The 16,230-nt window shown below is 39.3% G+C and overlaps 1 protein-coding gene across 1 annotated transcript in view; it reads left to right on the top strand.

The window, feature by feature from the left end:
- Positions 1 to 16,230, top strand: part of LOC126299387 (malonyl-CoA decarboxylase, mitochondrial-like) — a 97,550-nt gene that overhangs the window by 44,035 nt on the left and 37,285 nt on the right. Inside the window, exons 8-9 of the mRNA XM_049991255.1 lie at positions 3,565 to 3,709; positions 8,252 to 8,470. Of these exons, the coding sequence (XP_049847212.1) occupies positions 3,565 to 3,709; positions 8,252 to 8,470 (364 nt within the window). The remainder of the gene's footprint in view (positions 1 to 3,564; positions 3,710 to 8,251; positions 8,471 to 16,230) is intronic.

The raw sequence follows: 16,230 nt of genomic DNA, 5'->3' as shown, positions 1-16,230 counted from the left end.
TGGTCATAGTAAAGGCTATTTGTAATGCACAGACACACTGTGTAGCTGTTGCAGATACTGGCATTTCCAGGCAGAGGTTATACTGTTGTATTTAAATAAGGCCACATGTTGGACACCACTTATGTAGTGTGTGATTTGGTAAGGCCCTATCCTGGATGCCATTTATGTTGTGATATGGTTTACTGAGCCTCATGTTGAATAGCTAATTTATGTTCATTACTGGTATCATCTATGAAATAGTTTCTCATTTGGCTGTGGCATTTGCTGTTAATAAAAGTAAAGGAATGTGGTGCACTGGATAGAGTATATTACAATTAATAGAGTGTATTGCAATTATTATATTTCCATGGAATATTCTGTTTTGGGCCATGGCTAGATTGCAACTACCTTTTACAAATCATATTTTTAAACAATTAATTTTTTCTGCCACACCCTACAATAATTTCCCATTATGTTACTCAAAATATCAGGGCCACATTTAAGAGTTTAGTTATTCTTTTACGACAAATAGAATGTTATGTACAGGATTTACCAAGGGCCTGATTACAAGGGGGGATGTGTGTGTCTGGGAGAGGGAGAAAATTCATAAATTGGAATGAGACACTTTCCAAACAAATTAATTGGAGTTTATTTCTATATAACTACCGTATTTACTCGAATCTAAGCCGCACTCGAATCTAAGCCACACCTCAAAAATGAGACTCGAAATCAAGGAATAAAAATTTTCCCGAATCTAAGCCGCACCTGAAATTTGAGACTCGAAATTCAAGGAAGAGAAAAATTTTAGGCCGCACCTCCAAATCGAAACAAAGTTGGTCCATTGTAATAAGAGACACAACTTAGGTTGAATGAATGACGATACAGCTACAGTAGTTTGGTTCGAGTCGTAAGCTTAGCAGTTAAGCTTTACCAGGTAGCCATTGCTATGCATCAGACGCTCCGTCCGTATTTATATGGGTACCCTTCCTTTTTCACGTGCTGCGTCTGGTTGGAAATGATTGCTTATTTTTCTTTGATCTGATAAGTGCCATTCTCTTTGTTATAGGTTTTTACGTCACTCAAAGCTGAAAATGCATTACTGTACTGTGTCATGCATTGTTTGTCGCATTCTGATAATGTGTCTTTACGACCTGTTGCCTCTCGCGGCATGGCTTGCTTTTGTGGGTGCTACAACCGCTTACGATAAAAAAAAGAGGGGAATTGTCTCATTAGTGAAACAATAACAAGAGACTGCTATTGGTTGTTACTTACACTGCTGCTTTCTTTGATAATGATCAACAAGAACCAAATAATAGACTGCATATGATAGATGTTCTGAACAAGAGATTAGCGAAAAATTTTCTCCGTCTGAAAATCTTTATAGACGCCTCTTTTAGTACATTACATTCTTCACCGAAATTAGAGTCATCTCAGATTTAATAATATAGTCAATTGCCGTGCTTCATTTCTGACTATATAACTATTAGGCATAAGAATAATATGAATATAAACATGATATGATATGTATATTCTTCCGAGTTTGCTGTTGTCTCACACTAGTTTCGTAGTTTATTAGGAAGACAGGATTTAAATGAGAACAGCAAATGTGAAAGAATACATGGCAAAATGTTTATATTTCTATTATTCTTATGGTGAAGAGAATACTGCATGTGATTCACAATTCATAAAAGTTCATATTAGCAACCATCTCTCCTCACAGGTAGGAAAAAGTTCAGAACGTAGAGTTGGCCATATTGACAAACATCTCAAACAGTCTTGGCAATTGGATTTTCATAGTACCTTGAAATGCTGCTACATTTGAAGATGAACAATACAGAATTTGTATTTACTTCGTTGGACAATATATGAAAATGCAGTGGTCGAAACTCGGTGCGGAGAAAAAAGCTCATCTTCCACCTTTTTTTTTTTAATTTATTTACTGACTCAAAGGTTTTGGCACCAGTATTTATCTTTCTGTCTGCAAACCATGCCTGTGTAGCATTACATATATTCAACGGAAGAAGTTATTTGTGGCGGCACCTACCAACATTTTTCAGAACTTCCGCTTACTTTGCACTCAATTCTAAGCCGCAGGCGGTTTTTTAGATTACAAAAACCGTAAAAAAAGTGCGGCTTAGATTTGAGTAAATACGGTAACTCTATGTGGTACAGATTCGAGACTGCGGCACATGGGAGGCTACCTACTACCAGACTGAGGGGCAAAGCACCCACAGAGGAGCAGGAGGACACATCTGGTTGAGTCAAGAGTTGGTTACTGAGAGAGCATCCCAGAATCCTCTGTGCAACCTCACCAGTCCCCCCATTCACATTCATCTGATCGACTGGCAGAGTGTACTTCACAAGCATGCCGTAGTCAGTGACTCTTTCGTAGTGCATCAGCCCATCAGCAGAATCCATTGAGAGAATACTATTTTTGTGAACTGAGCCTGGGTAGGCTGTGATATCTAGTGGCATTGAGTATTGTACTAGCCCAAGCCCAATCACAACTCTACAATGGAACACAGAGTCACTGCATCAAAAACAAACAATTGAGAAAGTAAAATTTCAATTTCCAATAAAATTTTCCCTACTCTGTCTGGCCATCTATCGTGAACAATTGGTGACTGCCAGACTTTTACTGGAGTGCATTACTGCATTACCAGGTGGTGAATGTGGTGTGTTAGCATCAAGAACTTGTTGCATGGTGCACTCAGGTTCACAAAAATTCAATGAGATTATAATCAGACTGGGCATGTCAACTGGTTTAACTAGAACAGGTGTTAAAAAGTACTGAGTAAATTATGAACTATAGTTGTAACGTCTTACATCAGGCACAGTAGCGAAGTGATGCACAATAGAAGAATCCATCCTCTATAATTCTGCAAAATTTGCTATAGGTGCCCATCTATACATCTGATTGGCCAGCTTGGATTGCCAATCACTAGGTTAGCAATCATTGTTGAAGGGAAACATCCTCTTTTTCCCATGCTTGAAGAAAAATAAACTAGCTGAGAATGTTCCTCTTGAAGAGCATTCCATTATAATCTTTAGTGCTAATTAGTTTGCCATAATTTGCAAAAGTCATTAACCTATTGAGTTATCAATTTATCAAATTCTTTCCAGTGTAGTGTTATCCGTGACATACAGAGCAACAACAAGCCTTAGGTTGATTTCAGTGGTGCAGCATTTACCTTGACTATCTGGAAGAAGCGTGCACCCATATTGACTGGCGGGGCACGTCTCTCAACTTTCCCTGTCTGGGACTCCAGTTGGCTTGTGGTCCCCTCGTACACAAACATCATCAGGTGCAGGCAGATGCTTTGTGGCTTCTACCACCTGAAGTCACATATTTTAATGAATAACATAATATTGTGATCTTGTAATTCAAGCAATTATGTACAACAGCCTTAAATAAAATTTTGCTAGCTAGATGATAAGTACAACCTCACTAGCAGCTTTTCTTGTGTGGTCCAGTGCATAAAATATGGAAGATTCTTAAAGTTGTCTTTTGAAAAAAATCTTACTAAATACTGAGAGAGGTTTCTTTCAATAAATAATTTTCTTGTGTTATTTTTTCTTCTCTAGGGTATTGAATTAGGAAATTATTTGATCAAGAGAGTTGTACAAGAAGTCCAAGCAGAATTTCCACAGGTGACAAAATTTTCAACACTTTCTCCAATTCCAACATTTCGTCTATGGTTCTTGGAAAAGCTTAAGTCTGAAGAAAAAGGTATTTTAACTGTATTTAATTACAGTTATCTATAATAAGACTAATGGCATGTTACAGTCATTACATTCTAAACTAAAGAGCAGCCAGTGCACTGCTGCAGCATTTGACTATGTACCATGATTGTAGGAAAAGGATCCAGTTAATGTAAGCCGCACTACAGTATTCATTGTGTTTCTTTCAGGTCTCTGTTGCACCTATCAAAATATTGCTTTTAAATCAATAATTTTTGCATAAAGTATTATTTGGTATATGCATGAGCGATGTGAAGATGTTGATTTGATGCTGTGTAGGAGAGACTGTGTAAAGTGTGTCCTGGTGTAAGATATGCATTTCCCCCTTACTGCAAATAGCTCTGACAAACATGACTTTAAAAAAAAAAATAACGGAAATAAGCTCCTGGTATGAGCCCATAATCATAATGGCCTGTATGAATAGTTTCATCTAGTTCCGGTTACAGTTTTCATAATGTTTCACGCAACATCTTTTGTCACTTGTCATTTGCATGCACAAACTTAGAATTTGTTAAATAAATGTCAGTGTAGTATAGAGTATGTTCTGTAGTAGAAAAAATTGCTGAATGCACTGTTAATTGTACAATGTGAGTTTTACATAAAATTTGATCTCTGAACACTTCCATTGTAGTAGCTCGATTAGTTTAAGTATGTGTTGTAAACTATTTCCTGTTTGATAATTTCATGATGTGTGCCTACTATAGCCTAAGAATTATCTTATGGACAAGACATGTTCAGAAAGTAAGTTAACTAGATATTTATATAAGGTGTACCTTAAAAAAAGGCAGGATATTCTTGATACACTTGCTGACAACTTTTCCCCATAATTGCCATCCCGTCCAGTGTATGTGGTGGGGTGTGGCATAAGCTTCTTTGTGCCCTCATCAAAGAACTCTCCCACCAGCTCCTTCCTCCACTCCATAACCTCTTTCTGCACCTGCTCTTGGGTTGAAAATATAATTCCAAATGTGTGTGTCTTCACCAAGTCAGAGGAATATGGGGGCTGGTTCGAAACATCCCAACCAAAATGTGTCCAAGTGCACCTTGGTGGCTAAGGCTGTGTGAGGACGGGCTTTGTTGTGGAACAGGCAGACTCCTCTCATCAGCATTCCCCTCCTTTTGTTTTGAATGCTCCTTTTAAGTTTTTGTAGGGTCACACAATATCATTGTGAACTGATGGTCTCCCTCTGAGTCAGAAATTCATCCAAAATGATGCCTTTTTGGTTCTAAAACACTAAGACCATAATTTCTTGCCAGAAATTGAGGTTTTAAATTTTTTTGTGTGTAGCCACAGTAACAGCTGTCTTTTTGTCTCAGACATGTAATGAGCCACCTTTGTTTCATCTCTAGTCTTAGTAGAACACAGTAAATCCATATCTTCGAAATTAAGTTGCTCAAGAAACTTGGCAGGAACTATTGATCCTATTTTTCTCATGCTGCTCTGTTAGCTGTGTTGGGATCCCTCTTGAACACAGTTCTATACCACTTAAACATGCTCATTGTGTTTGTAACACCTTTGCTTTAAACTGTATTGATTCACAAAAAAATTGGTAGGTTGTTATTTTTTTTGGTGAGTAAGAAATGGGGGCAAGATTTCTTACCTTCGTCTTTCATGCAGTTAGACACGAACAACATGAGTTTATGTACTACAGTGTTCCTGTGATGCTCAGTGAGATCAGGGAATCCCCCCCCCCCCCCCCCAACCACTCATTGTTGCCAGAAAAAAAAAAAGGAGAGAAAAAAAAAACAACTCATTATGGTCACAGCACACTTCCTTTCTAAACATGCCTCATACGTCAGTGTATATAAATAAAAGTGGAAAAGAATTTCTATTTATCTGTTTACCTCTATCATATGCTGAAGCATAAGATTTCCCAAATACTGGCAATGAACTTTATTTTGCAAAACTAAAATAATAGAGAGACTGAATGGCTGGCCAGTTCTTGCATTCAGTAGGTGAAATTCCAGGTACAGGTGTGTAGCTGTCCAAACTGTCAATTTCTTTCTTGTGAAAGAAATCAGGACCTATCTGTTATGAGGATGATGGGAGACATACTACTTTTCTGACTCCTCCCCTATCATCTTTGTTTCCCCATTGCCCTCTCAACCCAGGGTGTTAGGGGCTTGCCTCTCTTTTATAACCTGCCAGACTTTTACAGTCTTAATCAGCTATTGCCAGTACACTGTTCTGGTCGGCAAATCATCTAAATTTGAATTTATTCAGGGCCATTCTTTTGTGTGTTACAGTTTCGCAAAAGTTATTGTAATGAGCCATTATACACATTTAGCAGGAAGAAACAGTGACAGGAATGGAGCTGTTATGAGGGATATATAATAAAAGTTATGAGCAACTGATTCTTATGAATATTATTTTTTTAGTTTTTAGATAAATCATATACATCATCTTAGTCTGCAGATTTGTTGCCATTTTCTGATATAGCTCCATATATTTTTTTTTTTTTTTTTTTTTTTTTTTGCAAGCCTGATAATTCCCCCCTGGTAGAAGCTCATCCTAGCTTCTCAAAGACACTGATGCAGTACTTTCATGTAGTTTTGGCCTTGCAGTTTTTCTTTCACAGTGCCAATATGACAGTAGTGGCTACATGGACTGTAGGGAGGGTGCAAAAGACTTTTCCAACCAAATGTTCTAATTTTCTCCACAGTGAGACCATGTATAATAGGCTGTAGGAGGACCTTCATTCTGGGACATTTACTGTGCAGTACAAGACATAGCTTCAAATGTGTATGTATGTAAATGACAGCATTTGTGATCTATCCAAGTTGAAGAAAATCAACCAGAATGCAACCCTGTGCATTCCAGATGACACTACCCATAACTTTCTGACCACATCGCACTGCCCTTGTTTTATCTTTTGACAGCAATTACAAATAGTGCCATTCCATATTCTGGTTTTTTGTTTCAGGCTCATAATGGTGGAACCAGCTTTCATTGCCTCTGATAATGCTCATGAAAAGGTTACCTCTTTCATTTCAAAATCTCTGGAAGTGGCATTGAGTGATGATTCTTCTCTATAGTTCGTGGCCTTTGGTCAGTAAACAGACACAAACTTTTCAGTAACCAATCTTTGAATAATTTCATGGTCTGTATTATATCCTATTGGAAGTCTTGATCTGATTTCGTTCACAGTGACACATAAGGTTTCTCTAATGAACTCTTCAACTCTTTTCTTGGTGTGTACCATGGAGGAACTTTGAGAAACAGCTACGGGGCCCATTGTGGATGATCATGTTTCCAGATTTGAAATGTTCCATCCATATTATAATGTTGCAGGACCCATGCACACATTTCTGTGTGCATGCAGAAGTCTGAGCTGAATGTCAGCAGCAAATTTTTCCTCTTTAACAATGAATGCAGTGACAGCACAGTAGCAGAATGAAAACATTGATTTTTGCCATTTTGCAAATATCCCCTTCGTCATGTGAGAGATGTTAAAGATGTCACAATGAATCCATGCATAGTGTAAAGTCTGTATGTGATAATACAATTGTTTTTATTACATTGTTGGAATTGCAGTTCCAACAAAGGGTTGCTCATGACATTTAGTATGAAGTTTGTACAATACTGACATCTGCTGGAGTGTGGTTTTAGCAACATGAAAGCACTTGAATGAGATTTTCACTCTGCAGCGGAGTGTGCGCTGATATGAAACTTCATGGCAGATTAAAACTGTATGCCGGACCGAGACTCGAACTTGGGACCTTTGCCTTTCGTGGGCAAGTGCTCTACCACTTGCCCGCAAAAGGCAAAGGTCGCAAGTTCGAGTCTCAGTCCGGCACACAGTTTTAATCTGCCAGGAAGTTTCATGAAAGCACCTGTTATGGTAACTAGGATTCTCATGTTGTTCTTAGTCATGAAATAATCACAAACAAAACATAAAATTTTGGGTTGCTGATTGAATAGCAGATACAATGTAGCTCGTAATTAAAAATATTACCCTCTGTCACCAGATGAGCTGCTTTCTTCTACACTCCACTTAAGATATAATAAATTGTACTGTCATATATGTGAAATTAATAGCCCTTATGTCAATATCAAGACTGCACATAAATTACCAATGTGTATAGTAACTGACAAGCCACAGCTATACAGTGATGTTGTCTAACATGTAGAGAGCAACCTCATGGTGATGTTAATTTGTTTACACCATAGCTTAACAAAAATTGGAAATGAGGAAGGGTGTCATACTTTTATGTTGTCGCTTGTTTTTGCACCAGAAACAAAATCTAAACAGTAGGTATAATAAGTTACCCATTATAAAACATACCTTCTGGTGCAACCATTTGTGATGACATGGGAGTATATAAACAGATATGTCTGATGATGAGGGTAGAAGCCTTAACATCAATCATGTTATAATAAAGGATGAGCATTTAACTGCAAGCTGAGGAATTTTTTTCATTTAATTACCCATATGGTGAAGAGTTTAACTTAAATAGCTGTGTTTACTATGTAATACATTAATTGCTTGTGTGGTTTAGTGTAATAATGGCTACAATTTTTCAAACATAGGTAGTGGGCCCTCAACTATTTTCACACCTTCTGAAATTGAGGAGCTACGATCACATTTGAAATGTGAGAACATATGGGAAGAACTGAGAAACATTTGCAAAACAGGTGGATGGATGAACAATCATGCATTAGTTGAGATGATGGAAGCTCCACTCATGCGTAATTGTGCTCGTTATTTGTATTTGGAAAAAAGACGAGGGTATGCATTTGATAGTGTTGGTAAGTTTCTCAATGTATAAATCTAAAAGTTATTGATGCCTTCAATTTATATTGCATGTATGGGAATTTTAGACAGTTAAGAATCTCACACTTTTTGTCAAAATAAAGTATCTCATTTTTTACATTATGTATGCTTTTTAAAATTTGTGATAGATATGTTGTACTTTTTCTAACTTCACTAAAACAGAAAATTACTGTTTTTCCGTAAAAGTTGCCAGAGTACACAAATTTTAAAAGCTGGGCTTAATATTTCTGTGTATTAATATGAATGAACTAAAATATTCAAATGATGCAGTGGAAGTTTTTGTTTTTAATTGCTAAAATTCTGCATATTTTCGTAGGACTGTGGAATTTAACAACCAGTTTTAATGTTTAGTATCAATGCGCTCTGAATAGTGGCATAAACATACAAGAGCAGTTATGAATAAGAACAGGTAATATGTCACAGTTAGCTAACTCTGTGTTCTCTTTTAGGATTCATTATATTTCAGTTACGTCAAAGTCTCCCATATAAATGAAGTTCATTGTTCTGTTGGGAATGAACAGATGGGCAGTCAGAGGGAAGCAATTCATGTATCAGTGTTTTTCTCACACAGGATGTCGCGTCCCAAGCGTGGGTTTTGCGAGGGATTGAGCGACATGGTTCGTAAACGGGAATTAGCCGGTTGACCTAATTGAGAGGGAGACTTTTCATCTGGCTAAGATGTTAAATTCCCTGGTGTGAAGGTACAAGGCTAGGATGTTGGTAGAAGTAAACTCGTATGGACGTTATGAAAGTTCTAATTTATTCATAAAGAATACAGATCACCCTAACTGCGTAGTGATTGTACCTACAGAATAGCCAAGCCCATTACAGAGACGGTGACTGACTTCCACCGTTCTGGCTGCCTGATAGAACTTTCCAGCACTTTGCTGCCCACACTAGCACCCTACGTCAGAGTCCCGCGGTCGCTGCCTAAACGCTCATCGGCGACTATCTCCAACTGTCTGCCTGCAGCCCGCCCTCAGCCCAAGTCGGCTACTACTCACGCTGACTACCGTCGCTGCCTAAACCCGAGAGAGAGAGAGAGAGATCCCCGGAGCGGCGTGCCTCCGAGTTTTGTTAGCTCTTCCCCTTCGACCCCGCCAGCGCTTGGCATGACGTAGCGTCGAGTGCAACTTTTCCTTATTAGGGATTGTTTTAGTATTAACTTCAGTACTTTTCTTCAGAAGCTGGGTGGAGGGGTAGAGGGGTCTCTCCCTATATGGTCACGCACTGCGTCCTGAGCCCTTCATTGGCTCCTCATGACGTAGTGCGGTCCCCACCTAGGGCCCTCTTTCTTTCTCTCTCCGCTCCCAGACTTCTCCCTCTAGCCAAGAGTGTTGATACTGCAAGTTATTGCTTATTGAGGGACCTGCCCAGAGCGCCCTGTTTATCTTAAGAGCTGAGTCTGCTTCCTTGCTTATCACGCGCAGCTGCCTGGCCGCTTGGACCGCCACCTCAGCTATCTGGCTGCGTCGTTATCTTTTGTGACCCCTCTGACACGCCTGGCGTCCCCTGTTAACTCTATCTCCCCGTATGATTTCTGGTGTATCGTCTGAGAACAACTGCATTTAGACTTGGCTTTTCTGCGGTTACAACACCTCCCCCGCCAGGGAAATTGGCGTTACTCCTCAGAGTAGCGTCAATTGTGACTCTTTTTTTTTCCATTACATGCTTTACAGATTTGTTTATTACATTAGCATCTGATATGTTATATTTTTCATTTTCATTTAGTAAAGTCAAATTCATTAAACACACAATAATACAATTACATTATACATGCCTAACATTCAGTTATGTCAAAAGCATTTGCATTAAAATCAAAAGACATTTTCATTGATACATACATTCACATTTCAATTAGAATTACATTTAAAATACAGTTACATTTCAATTACATATTTCAAATACAGTTACATTTCAATTACATATTTCAAATACAGTTACATTTCAATTACACATTTCAAATACAGTTATTTAACGTCTGTTTCTGAAAGCGACCGTATCACCTTGGTCTTTTCCACATCTTTCATAAATTACTATCTCTTCAGGTTCTTTATTACTGTGTCTTCTAGCTGAACTAGTCTCTGGGTATTGGTTCACTATGGTATTTCTTATACATACTTTTCCACAACAATCACTGTCTTCAAAATATTTCCATATACTTTTAAAACAGTCTTTACAACATTTACAGTTTTTACAACAGCATGTTATTATGATTAGAATAACTATTGATATGGCTACATACGTAGTTATGGAGTAATGTGTGAAGTACCTGGAATACTTCATTTCCTCCTCTTGTCTCTCTACCATCTTCTGGACATCATCCAGTCTTTTTCCTGCGACTTTCAAGTCGTCTAACTGTGTTATTACCTGGTCCAATGGCAAATCTAATGCTAACGTTGAGACATTCCTTTTTTCCTTGTTTACCACGCAACAATCGAATTCTAGATTGATCTGCGGAACTATGTCTTTCTTCGTCACATTACTCTGGATCACTCTATCTGTTTGTATGAACACTCTAGTGCCATACCCCTTACATTTACTGTAAAAACTAATTTTTCCTACCCCTTTTATTACTAGGACCTTTGGTGGTTCCCTTCCACACAATACTGTTAAGCCTTCTTCCTTCGGTGCTACATATAGCCATTCGTTACTGTTTAGATGAGTCCAAAGGCTCTGATTCAGTGCGACTATTTTTCGCACACAATCTTCCGGAATTTCTCTTACCGGTTGCAACAATTTGGCTTCGCACTCTTCGTGGTCGAATGGTGACAGCAAGGCGAATGCTTGTTTGCACAGTCTCCTATTTTTACTTAGCTCCTTGCATTTTAGTTCCTCCGCAGAAAGTTTCGCGTACTGCCTTTTGGATTCATCTATTAGTAAGAATTCTTTCTCTGGCTGTATGTACACATATTTACCTTTCATGTTTGGAATTTCTTTTGGTAGTGGGAGTACTCTATACAAATTGAAATTGCTATTATTTATTAATGGAATCTTAATTACATATCCTAGTATGCTACCCGAGATGAAAACATCTAAATCAATTATTCTTAACAATAGATAACCTGAGGACTCTGTAAGAGGAACAGGAAACTTTACATCTTTTAGCTCTTCCCGTATTAAACTTAGGTATTTTACAATTTGGACTGGATTAATTATATGAGGCTGTAGTATTCCCTTCTGAGCATTTACAATGGCATTTATCATTTGTTCGTATTCCTCTTCGATCTGACCAAACACTGCCGATAGTTGTAATACTTGCTCTGTTACTGTGGCGAAGGACGCTACACGTTTGAACCCTATATCGGTTTCCTTCACGTATTCCTTCATGAATCGTTCTAGTCTTTGCATACCTGTCTTCAGAACGTGCTCATTTGACTCTAGTGTATATACCGTCCTGTTTACTCCCGCCAATGTGGCTCTTACCACTGCCACCTGTTCCTTTGTTAGCCTCAACAACCCTTCTGAGTTTTTCTCCATAGCGTCTATTCTTTCCTTATAGTATGCTGCATCTGCTTCGTCCAACGTCCCGAACAGTATTTTACTTACCTGCCCGACGAAGTTGAATACTCCTCTCTTCCTTCTGGTCTCGTGTTTCGTTAGCTGCTGTACTAAAAGTTGCAATCCTGTGATTTTTTCCACATGATGGGTTACTTGTTGGTCTAGTACCCTGCATTCTATTAATCCTACATTTAATTGTGTTAGTGTTTCTCGGCACCTTTGTACCGCTGCCCTACCATACCTCTCTGCATTCTGAAACCTTTCTGTTATTATATCTAGATTTACGTATGTGACTATTCTCCATGTGGTACTGTATATTTCTACCTGTCCTGTATTATCGTAATATAGTCCTGATGAACTCGGAAATGGCGTCACTTGGTACTCATTTGTTGCATGCTCTGATGCAGTGATGTAGTATGCTGTTATCACTATGACGAATTTCACGACCTGCCACTTGAGTGCCATACCTGAATTTTAAAAGAATTGTTTCAGCCTGTTGGCATGTACTTTTGTTTCCTTATTTCTTTTAACTTTTATTACTACGTTAGGACCTTCCACTTTTACTACTTCAAATGGACCTCTCCATTGTGAATCTAATTTCCGAGATCTACCCCGTCTCACCGACTCATCGTGCAGTAATACTTTATCTCCTACCTTGAAGTTTTTTGGATTTTGTTTCATGTCATACTGTTCCTTACTGATTTTCTTACTTCTTATAATCGAGTCTCTGGCCACTCTGTGGGCTTCCTGCATTCTCGCTCTTAGTTTATTTACATACATTTCATAATTGTAACTTACCTGCTGTGTTTCTTGCTGCAGTACTCCTGGTATGTTAACCTTTCTTCTGTATAGTAATTCAAATGGTGTGTATCCTGTGCTGCTGTGTGGTGTAGTGTTGAACACAAAAATTGCATACGGTACCCATTTGTCCCAAGAACTTTGATCTCCTGTTACAAAGTGTCTGAGATACTCTACAATAGTTCTATGACTTCTTTCTAGTGCACCATTTGATTCAGGGTGGTACGCTGTAGTATTTATACGCTTTACCTTCAACAATTTACATACACTTTTAAATACATCACTCAGAAAGTTAGACCCTTGATCTGTTAATAATACTGATGGAATTCCATACCTTAATACTACGTTTTCCACAAATGCCTCAGCTACTGTTTCGGCATCTTGTTTGTCAATTGGGATTGCTAAGGTAAATTTACTCAGATCGTCTTGGAATGTTAACATGTACCTTTTTCCTGTATTAGATACATCTAGTGGACCCACTATATCCATCGCACACTTTCCGAATACTGTTTCTGCTGTGTCTGTAATTTCTAAGGGCATCCTAGTTTTCATTTGCGTGTTTTTATTCTTTTGACACGATGGGCATTTCCTAATGTAATTTTCAATGTCACGCTTCATTCCGCGCCACTGCTTGTATGCTTTAATTCTTTCGAGTGTCCTGTGCATTCCTTGGTGACCTCCCAAGGGATTGTCATGCATTTCCTTTAGTATATTTTCTTTTTCTTCGGGACTAATTTCCTCACCACTATCCGTTTCCTGTTCTATTTCACTCGACACTTGTGCTTGCCACACGTTTACGGAACTTTCTTCCCCATTTGCTTTTGCTGCCGAGATCTCTGTCTCCACCTTCTGCTTCGCATCTATCTCTTCCTTCCCTTCATGCCTTATTCTACTCAGCGCATCCGCATTACTATTTAACTTTCCTGGCTTGTATATTACTTCATAATCATACTCCTCGAGTTTCAGTCTCCACTTCAGGAGTCTCGAACTCGGATCTTTGACACTAAATATCCACGTTAGTGGCTTATGGTCTGTCACTACAGTGAACTTTCTGCCATATACATATGGTCTGAACTGTTTTACTGCGTAAACTATAGCCAACAACTCTTTTTCCGTTGTGCTATAATTTAGTTCGGCTTTGTTCAATGCTCTGGATGCATATGCGATGGGCAAGTCTTCGCCAATCTTCTTACCTTGCGATAACACTGCACCCAAGGCTGCGTTACTCGCATCCGTTGTAATGATGAACGGTTTCGTAAAGTTAGGGTACTGAAGTAACGGAGGGTTTATTAATTTCTCTTTTAGTTCTTCGAACGCATTGTTCTGACGTTCGCTCCATCGGTACTCCACTCCCTTTTTTAAGAGCTCATGGAGAGGTTTCGCAATCTTGCTGAAGTTAGCAATGAAACGGCGGTAGTAACCTATCAATCCGAGAAACCCTTTTAGTTCCTTAGTTGTCTTTGGCTGTGGGAAGAACTTCACCTTCTCCACCTTCGCCATATCTGGTGATATTCCTTTGTCAGTGATGCAATGACCTAGGAAGATTACTTCCTTCCTCAGGAATTCACACTTGTCTGGTTGCAGCTTCAAATTGTGCTCTCGCAACCTGTCAAATATTTCTCGGAGCTTTTCGTTATGCTCCTGCAGGTTTTTCCCATAGCATACTATGTCGTCTAGATATACAAAGCATTTCACTCCTTGTAAACCTGCCAAGACTGTATTCATCAGTCTCTGAAAACATCCTGGGGCTCCCTTCAGTCCCATCGGCATTCGTTTGTATTCGTAATGCTGATAGTTTGAGCTAAATGCCGTTTTCTCTCTGTCCTTCTCGTCCGTCAATATTTGATGGTACCCGCTTGCGAGGTCAAGCGTCGAGAAGTACTTAGCTTGCCCTAACTGATCCAGTATCTCGGAGATATTCGGTAGTGGAAATGCATCGCCTACAGTGATATCATTTAATCGTCTGTAGTCCACTACGATTCTCCATTTCTGTTTGCCACTAGCGTCTAGCTTCTTTGGAACTAACAGTAACGGTGCGTTCCAAGCGCTCTTACTCTCGACAATTATGTCATCTCTTAGCATCTGCTCTATTTGCTCCCTTAGCACTTCCTTTTGCGCTTCCGGGATCCTGTACGGTCTAGCGTTTACTACCTTTCCTCTCGTGTTCCGGTGCAATCGGTATTCTGTGCTTCACTGCGGAAGTATAGGACAGGTTGTCCCCTGGTAGATGAAATACATCTCCGTATTCCGCGCAAACCTCTGCTAGAGCGCTTTTCTCTTCAGCGTTCAAATGATCCATTCTTAATTGCCTTCGCAACACACTAGTACGACTTTCTGTCTTTCCTATGACATTAGTACAACATTTTACTTCGCGTATTTTCCCTACTTTTTCTAATTCTTCCGTCATTAACCTGACGTTTCCTAACTGCACTCTGTCTTCTGACAAGTTTAATGCACTTACTATGCATTTCCCATTTCGCACTTTTACTAACGCTTCAGGTACATGTACCCCTTGTGCAATCTCCTGCCTAGGAATAATCATTTCCTTTTCGATTCCCCTTTTTACATTTCCTTCCACCTTTAATAACATTATTTTTTCCTCTCGGGGCCCTATTTCCCCGCCTACTTCTGAATCTTGTTCGTTCTCGTGTCCCTTTGGCTCTTCCTCTACTACTAAGGGTATATCTCGCCCTTTTAGTCTCACTATTTTACCTGCATAGTCTAACTTAACTCTATGCTCTGTCAAGAAATTTCTGCCTATCAGTCCGTCGTACGGAATATCTAATCCTCTCCCGTACACGTGAAATTTTTGCCCTACTTGCTCAGAACCGTCCACACTTAAGTGTACCTGTACCGTACCTATTGTGCTGACGGCCTCACTGGTTACACCTTTTAGCCGAAGCCTTTCCGCTTTATTAATTGCAAGTGTACTATTTATCGGAATACTCGTTCGCTTGAGCAGACACAACTGTGCTCCTGTGTCTATTAGCAACTTCAAATATCTTTTTAATTCTATGCAGTATAAAACCAAAACGTCATTTTCTGTTGCACAGTCGATTACCCTAACTGAGGGTTTACCTATCGCAACAAGGCCCGACTGTGCGGCCTTGCCGCCTCTTAGTTTCCCTGCACCACTTTACCGGTTTTGCTCAATACTGGCACCCTGCCTTTTCTCCATGCGTGCCAGGGCCCTGCGTGACAATCTTTCGCGTAATGTCCCGGCCGCTTACACTTGAAACAAGCAACGTCTTTTACCCTCGTACACGGAACTCCACAGTTCCCTGGTAGATTACATTGTGGGCAACTCCACTCTCGTAACCCTCCATCAGCTTCCCTATGATTTCCTCTAAAGTCTCTTGTATCTATCGGCTGAATTTTTCTTAATCTTACCCGGCATTCCGCGTCTGTATGTCCTGGCTTGTCGCACCCGTAACAA

This window comes from Schistocerca gregaria, chromosome X (genome assembly GCF_023897955.1).
Source record: "Schistocerca gregaria isolate iqSchGreg1 chromosome X, iqSchGreg1.2, whole genome shotgun sequence".
Lineage (NCBI taxonomy): Eukaryota > Metazoa > Arthropoda > Insecta > Orthoptera > Acrididae > Schistocerca > Schistocerca gregaria.
This window is presented reverse-complemented; position numbering and strand designations above follow the sequence as displayed.